An 8,414-nucleotide genomic window follows, 5' to 3' on the forward strand; every position below is an offset into this window, starting at 1 on the left:
TTTTTGTAGACGTTCTAGAGAAAATTCAGGATGTTTGCTATAAAAAGGCCTAAGGTTTTTTTACTTTTTAAAAATTTTTAAAAAGATTTTTTTTATTTATTTGAGAGAGAGAGAGACATAAAGAAAGTGAGCACACGAGAAGCAGGGAGGGGCAGAGAGAGAGGGAGAAGCAGACTCCTGGCTGAACTGGGAGCTTAACAAAGCCGGGCTTGATCCCAGGACCCCAGGATCATGATCGGAGCATAAGGCAGCTGCTTAACTGCCTGAGCCACCCATGCACCCCAAGGTCCTAAGTTTTTAAAAAGATGGCGTATTTTAATTTTTATTTACCGTTACTACTCAGATACAGAGCTGGGTATTGTACCATGGAGGGCATAGCTAACATCTTGCCAGATTGGGTAGTCAGGTGAGGGAGAAACTCATTTCAACAGAGCATTATAAAAGATTTTGGCAAATCTTTTTCCATCCCACTGTATAATGCTACTTTTGTTTTGTTTTGTTTTGTTTTCTTTATGGAGCAGAGCAATATGATGAGAGTAAGACATAGTGTTAATCATTCTGTGATTTTTTTTTTTTTTTTCAGGGGAAGACCTACTCTTGAATACCTTTATATTTTAGGAGCAAAGCCAGTTTTAATTCCCTGACCTTATTTAGCTGTAAGTCACATGAAGTGTTTGAATTGTAAGTGCTGAGTCAACCTAGGTGGTCATGGCGCTTTGTTCTTAAAAAAAGATGGTAACGCAGCACTGTGTATTTTCAAAAATGCCTCTCCTGTAATTAATCAATTAGTGGTTAGAATGCTGCATGGTTTTATATTTTTCTAGGTGTCTCACCTTGCCTTTGGATTTAACCTGTGACTTCTGTGTACTCCCAGAAATTTAGGTCTTAGTTGCTGGTGATAGGGAGGAAAGCTACCTCTGGGACCTACACAGGGATCTACAAAATTTTGGGGTCCAGCATATAATACATATTCTTCCCATGGCCTTCTAAGAATGAATTGTTATAGCTCTGTGCCTTTCTGTTTCTGTGCCATGTGTTCTCTTCTGCTGTATATTCTGTAAGTTTTCTACCAAGTGCTATTCTGGGCAATCTCAGTGCAAATGTCTGGAATAGTTTATTAGGTCTTGCATGACCCAAAGTAATTTTGATCAATCTTGTCCATTCTTTCACTCTGGTTTTGAGAACTAAATTTCTATTTAGAGAAGAATGGCTTTCCTTCTCACTCCTGGGGTGTGAGGAGTGAAATGTTGACTTAATATGCCACCTGGCCCTTCACAAGATTGTCACATTTGTCAGATAATCTGCTTTTATTAGATCCAGCAAAAAAAAAAAAAATATATGTATATATATATATATATATATATATATATATATATATATATACATTTCAGAATAAAACTTGCCATTCATTTGTCTGTTTTTTACTTTGTTATTATTTTCTTTTTTTTAATTTGATTTTGTTTTGTATTTGATTTTATATTTTTATATTATGTTCTTTTTCTTAAAGAGGGTTCTCAACGTTGTATAAACTGCATGCTTTACAAAACCTAGATCTTCCCTAAATATACCTATGTAAGAATATAGCTTTCATAGAACCAATGCAAGATTAAGCTAGCTATTAGCTATGTTTTTGTTTTTGTTTTTTTTAAAGATTTTGTTTATTAATTTGAGACACAGAGATACAGAGAGAGAGAGAGAGAGAGAGAGCATGAGCAGGGGGAGAGGCAGAGGGAGAGGGAGGAGCAAGCTCCCTGCTGAGCCAGGAGCCTGATGTAGGGCATAATCCAAGGACCCCAAAATCATGACCTGATCCAAAGGCAGACACTTAACCATCTGAGCCATGCAGGCACCCCCTCTATAGCTGTTTTCAATATTTATTTTTAAAAGGGTACCAGATCAAGAGTCACTTGTGGTTTGTCTCCCTCCCAATCCCATCTGAGGGTTGATGTGGGGAGAGGGGTTGGGGTTGGGTGGGGTTATGGACATTGGGGAGGTATGTGCTATGGTGAGTGCTGTGAAGTGTGTAAACCTGGCGATTCACAGACCTGTACCCCTGGGGATAAAAATATATTATATGTTTATAAAAAATAAAATAAAAAAAAAAGATTAAGAAAGCAGAGGCATCCAAAAGAAATGAATTAACAAAGACCCCATTGTCAAAGATGGTACCTTGATGAGGTACCATCATATAAGGAGAAATAAAACTTTGTGGTTAGTAAGTCTTGAAACAAGAATGTGGCAACCATGTGCAGATTAGCCCAAAATGAGGTGATGTGGGACACAATGAAGAGATACTCATTAGATCCTCAGAACCAATGCCAGACAACTGAGATTTCCCACAGGGACCCAACAGGTAAGGAATATCACCAGTCCCAGAGTGAGAAAGCCCTGGGTTCTGAAATTGGTTTCAGAAAAAACCATTTGTCTCTATCAAATGTTTTATGAGTGTATACCAAGTAAAGTGTATATAATTCTAAAAAAAAAAAAAAAAGATACCAGATCAACAAATCATATTTATTTAACCATTCATTTCAAGGGGCATCTGAGTGGCACAACTGGTTAAGTGGCCTGGCTGGCTCTTGGTTTTGGCTCAGGTCATGATCTCAGGGTCCTGAGATCAAGCCCCACATCAATTTCCACATTGGGCTCTGTGCTCCCTGCTCAACATGAACTCTACTTCAGGATTATCTCCATCTGTCCCTCCCCCTACTCATGCGTGCGCTCTCTCTCTCTCTCTCTCTCTAAAATAAATAAATAAGTCTTAAAAAAATTTAATCCAAAAACTCCATTTTTTAAAAATAATTATAAGATTATTAGTTCAGGCAGTGGTCTCAAAATATAGATATAGTTCATGTGGGGATTATAATAAAGAATAAATTTTAAAACCAGTCCTTAAGACAAAGGAGCTAGACATAGGGAAAAAATAAAAAGGAGAATTTCCTATGAGCTCTATGGCATTTGTCTTGCACAGTACCAAAAAGAGAATTCTTTAACCAAGCGAATACTAAGAAATACCTTGAGTTTTAGTTGGACTCACTATGTGTTTATCGCTTCATTTAATTTATTCAAACACATATTTATTGAATTCCACCTTGTGTGTTGTGGAAATTCAGTGAGCAAGAGAACTGAATAAGATTTAACAGAACAGTTCTTGGTTTCATAAAGCTTGCTTACAGAGAATTCTATCCAGGGTCTACAGGACCCAGGGCTTTGAAGTCACTGCAATACTTCTTTAGTGAAGGACACACTTTGAAGGGATCCGTCCTCGTATTCTATGATGTGAGAGCTTTCTTAAGCAGCTGTAAAGACATCTAACACAAGAGCAGGTCAAATTAACGAGCTTTTTGTGGTCTCAAGAATGAAAATTGGTGTCAAGAATGAAAATGAGGCCCTCGTGTTTTTAACCACACCCCACAGCCAGGGTATATAAAGAAGGTTCTGAGCCTGGGGAATCATCACACAGAAGAGACACATTCCCCAGCTACCTGAGCCCTCCACTCCAGACACCATGCAGTGCAACAACTTCTCCGGTGCCGTCTTCCCAGGATGCTACTGGGGCAGCTATGGCTACCCCTTGGGGTACAGCGTGGGCTGTGGCTACGGCAGCACCTACTCCCCAGTGGGCTATGGCTTCGGTTATGGCTACAATGGCTGTGGGGCCTTCGGCTACAGAAGATACTGGCCATTTGATCTCTACTGATCTGTTGAAATTGCCGAGGCGTAGAATCTTCTCTCCCAAGGCTGAAAGGCGCCCCTCCACGTCTCTCCTTTACTTCCTTCTTTAGTCCTCCTTTGCTCCATGACGTACCAGTCACCGCTTCTCAGACCTAGCTCCAGAGTCCAGAAGGAAGGAAACAAAAAAGCCGATGATGCCTCCAGCTGCCTTCCCTGGATGATGTTCTTTGAGACATTTTCAGAAACTTGACGCCCAACGACGTATTTCTTCTGAATTTTTCACCATGCTCATGACTCTTGATAAAGTTGTGGATGTGCGCGTTGAATTCTCAATAAACTTGTCTCAATCAGCAGAATACTCTCACCTGAGCAGAGTTTCTTTTCTTGGTGTGTGCACGTTTCTGTTACACTGAGTGAGGAGGGAGATGGATTTGTTTTCCTCATGTGGGCTTTAGAAGAAATAAGAAAGAAAATAATTCTTGATCTGGTGTGATAAACAGGCAAGAGGGGGCTACTAGTGAGGGGGGAAAAAAGTCTGTCTTCATCTTTTACTTCTGATATCTACCTCCAATCCTTGGGCCAGTGGGGCACCATTCAGTTCTTGGTGTTTCTCATTTCACTGCTCCTTCCCCTCCTCAAGGAAACCCAACATTATCAGGAGGCTTTTCCAGTTATTTCCATGTTAGTACAAATGAAACCCACTGTGTTCCCTTTCCCAGGGATGAAAGAATATAGAAAAAAAAATAACATGTTTTCTACGAAAAAATTCTGAGGCCTCAAGTATTAGAATAGCTATAGACATATTTTGGGAGCCTGAGAGTCTTTTAGTGGGAGGCATTATTCCCTTATATCAAAACACCTATGGTATTTATTTTACAGCTTAGAAACTCCAAGTAAGAAACAATGACGGAAAGCTTCTTAAACTTTGTACAATTGATACCAGGTAGTGAGTTTTACTCTTTAAAGATATGAGTAACTTTTCATAAACATGGGGAAAAAGTAACTATAAATAAGTGTTTCTGAAGATATATTAGCCTTCCTCCGGCTCCTTTAGAGAAAAGAGCTACATTCCTTTCATAAGCCAAGTCAAAAATGTCTCAATCCTCCTGTTGAAAACATTTTATGTATAGTACAAATATTCTTGGTGATAGCAGGATTTGGCTTAACCCTGCACCTTTATTGAATATCTGCACATGTCTATAGTGCCTCTGATTTGCCTCGTAGCTAAAAAATGTAAAGGCTATTTGGAGAGATTACTTTAGAAGATAGTATTTTCTCCACCATATTTTACCCAAAACACATGTCTTTTAAAAAATTCAAAAAACATCTTGTTCAAGGATTTACTTGGTAGGTTCTTCCCCAGTAGACTACTGTGATAGCCAATAAAATCTCGTTTGAAACTTTCTAGCAGCTGCATATTAATTCATGCTGAGAATTATAATTTAATCAAACATGCATATTAGAATAGGAAAAGAGACTTATTTTCAAGAATTACAGAGTCAGATTTAAACTAGAAGATGTCTGTTTGATCATTCTAGAATGATGGAGTTATATAAAATATGTGTTTAAAGAGAGCTCAGAGAGATATCTTACCCCAGTGTTTCTGAAATTGTGGCGTGCGGGAGAATCACCTGGGGAACTTGAAGAAAGTGGAAATTATTATGCCTCGTCTCTAGGAATTTTGACTTGGTACATCTGAGGTATGGTCCAGAAATCTAAATTTTTTTTCAGCTTAATGGAGGTTTAATTGACAAATAAAAATTGTATAGATTTAAGGTGTACAACAGAATGTTTTGATGTGTGTAGACATTGTGAAATGAGTACCACAGTCAAGCTAATTAACATATTATTCACCACCTCATATGGTGAGGATTTTTATTTCAAGTATATGAAAGGGAGCTCGACATCACTAGTCATTAGGGAAATACAAACCAAAACATAATGAATTATCACCTTATATGTATTAGAATGGCTCTTATCAAAAAGTTAGGAGGTAAGTGTTGCTAAGGTTGTGGAGAAAAGAGAATACTTATACAGTGTTTGTGGGAGTATAAGTTGACTCAGCCACTACAGAAAACAATATGGGGATTTCTCAAAAGATTAAAAATAGATCTATCATATGATCCAGCAGTCCCTCTTCTGGGTATATACCCATAGGAAATGAAATCATTATGTCAAAGAGATATCTGTGCTCCCATGTTCATTGCAGCATTCTTCAGTGTAGCTAAGATACAGAAACAGTATCTCTTCATGGAGAGAAGAATTGATAAAGAAAATATAGTATACACACAATGGAATATTATTCAGCCTTAAGAAAGAAGGAAATCTTGTCATTGACAAACAACATGGAAGAACCAGAAATCTGAAGTTTTTAGCTTCTAGCTCAGGTGGTCTAAGTTCCACATTGTAAGAAGCACTGTTTCAGGGTCATTACTTACACACACACACACACACACACACACACTTATTTATCATCTATCTATCCATCCATCCATCCTCAGGTAACTAAATCTTGAGAAAGGAAAATACTTTACATCACCAGTTAAGGACAAAGGAAGACATCCTTTACATCCAAAGATGTAAGAGATGTGCCATGCTTGGCACCTTTCAATCACTCTACTGGGGCTGAAGGTCCTGATGCCATGCTCTGCTTAAAGGAGAAAGTGTATTATTTGATGATTTTATAAACTCATATTTTCCTATGTAATATGAAAATGTTCTACATTACTTGATGTCATTTAGTGATTTTTAAAGATCTTATTCATTTATTTATTTGTCAGAGAGTGAGAGCGAGAGAGAGAGACTGAGCACAAGCAGGAGAAGTGGCAGGCAGAGGCAGAGAGAGGAGCAAGGAGCCCGATGTAGGACTTGATCCCAGGACCCTGAGCTGAAGGCAGCAGCTTAGCCAACTGAGCCACCCAGGCATACCCATTCATCCCCATTCAAAAAATCCCCATGATTTTTTTAACTGTAATTCATTTCTATTACCTATTTTTTTAAATGCATATATTTAGTCCCTCCTCTCCACCTCCCTTCTGATGGGCAAATCTTCTACAGGGTCTGTGAATTTGTATTTAAACAAATATTCCTAAGTCACTTACATTTGGGCCATCAATTTGGAACAATTACAGGGTTCTTTATCATGGGTTTTCATAGCCTATCCTTTCAGCTTTCTTCTTTTTATTTTGAAACTGGGAACTAAGATGTTCCATTTATATTTATGACTTGGATTCATCTCAGGTCACACATGAAGAAAAGTACTGTTTTTCTTTCCTACCTTCCCATTAATTTTTTATTGTTCTTAATTATCTGAAAAGCTAAGTTATGTATATTTAAGATTTCCTTGCTGAATAGAACCTGTGGAACCCAGAGAGGTGATTTGAATGTTAAAGGAATCTTATTGACAGAAGAACCTTTGAGAAAAAGAGAAAGGGAGACAAAGAAAAATTTTTCCCTCGCATTTTAGGATGGTGTAGAGTAATTGTTCCCAGAAGAAAGGCATGGTTAGAGGATATTCTGAAGTACTCCTTGAATTATGAGTCTGCGACTAAGTGTTGCACAGGCAAAACTGCCTGGCATCACCCTCACTTGAGTGCAGAGAGCAGTGTTATTTCTACTCTGCTTACCATTTTCTTAATGACTTGTTTGCATCTCTATAAAAGAGGGATATCAAATGCTGCAAGTTCCTTGATTTTATTTAGAGCACTTTTACATTCTAAGTATCAAAAACATATTCTTAGGTGTCTAACTAACACCCACCACCTGGTTTTAGGCTTCCTGTCCACTCTCCAAAGCCCTCAGTTCTGATCATTAGACTCTCTGTTCCTTGATTACTCTGAAGCAATGATTCATTATTGTAGTTTAATATATGAACGCTAATGGCTATTTACCCATTTGGTGCACAGGAAAGGTTTAAAGTCCCCCCAAATTTTCCAGGGCTAACTGATAGAAAATGTGCCTTGTGATATCCTGCTCAACATTTCCCAAATACTCTCTAAAGGCTATTTTGAAGGTATCTGATATCTTCCTCCATCACATGGTCGGTAGAGAAATGCTCTCCATGTTACTCCTTATGTGAGCACAGTATTTGATGACCCAATCCAACAAAAATGTTGGCTATGAATTTATGACCATCAAGAATGTGAAGAGTGAGTCTAATATATGTAGGAGATCCTATGCCATATTTACATTGTTCTAGCATATAATAAGGGACCAAATGATTCTCCGTCACTCCCATTTTTCTTTTGCCTGCATTCTTTTGCTTTTTGTTCTATACCTTTGTTCTTAAGTTTCTTACTTCTTAGAGAATCACAGGATTCTTTTCTATTTCCATAGGTCATATTAAGGCAGGGTTAATTCTGAAGCAGATTTATGATCAAGAGAAGCATCTTTCCAGTACAGAGGAATCTTCAGTCAAAATAAGTCATCATTTTCAGAGATTCACACTGGCCTTGCCTTCCAGGATCCCTCCCCCAACAATGGTGAAGGGCTTTCAGCCATGGTAGACACGTAAGGAAGACCATCAGATACCTTACAAGTTAAGAGTTTTCCTTTACTTACTGAAGTTACAAAGGAAACATAAACATAAGACACTGAGGAATAAATGGATGACACAGGCATTTGATAAAAAATTTTAAGGTGAAATTCTTTTTTTCTTATTTAAAGAAGAGTTTGCCTGCTCTTTTGTCAAAAACTCCAGACAAAGGCAAAACAGAAACTGGAAATGCTTCATACTCACA

The 8,414-nt window shown here is 38.0% G+C and overlaps 1 protein-coding gene across 1 annotated transcript; it reads left to right on the forward strand.

The window, feature by feature from the left end:
- Positions 1–3,476: 3,476 nt before the first annotated feature.
- LOC116872389 (keratin-associated protein 8-1) lies at positions 3,477–4,001 on the forward strand. The gene has a single exon (XM_032865556.1). It carries the CDS (start codon positions 3,509–3,511, stop codon positions 3,698–3,700), a length of 192 nt encoding a protein of 63 aa, XP_032721447.1. The 5' UTR covers positions 3,477–3,508; the 3' UTR covers positions 3,701–4,001.
- The last annotated feature ends 4,413 nt before the right edge of the window (positions 4,002–8,414 follow it).

Source organism: Lontra canadensis, unplaced genomic scaffold (assembly GCF_010015895.1).
Source record: "Lontra canadensis isolate GAN:19392208 unplaced genomic scaffold, GSC_riverotter_1.0 scaffold29, whole genome shotgun sequence".
In the NCBI taxonomy this organism is placed as follows: domain Eukaryota; kingdom Metazoa; phylum Chordata; class Mammalia; order Carnivora; family Mustelidae; genus Lontra; species Lontra canadensis.

Bases quoted from the DNA above. Each gene is read 5' to 3' on its own strand.
- LOC116872389 (XM_032865556.1), top strand. From the start codon at position 3,509: ATGCAGTGCAACAACTTCTCCGGTGCCGTCTTCCCAGGATGCTACTGG.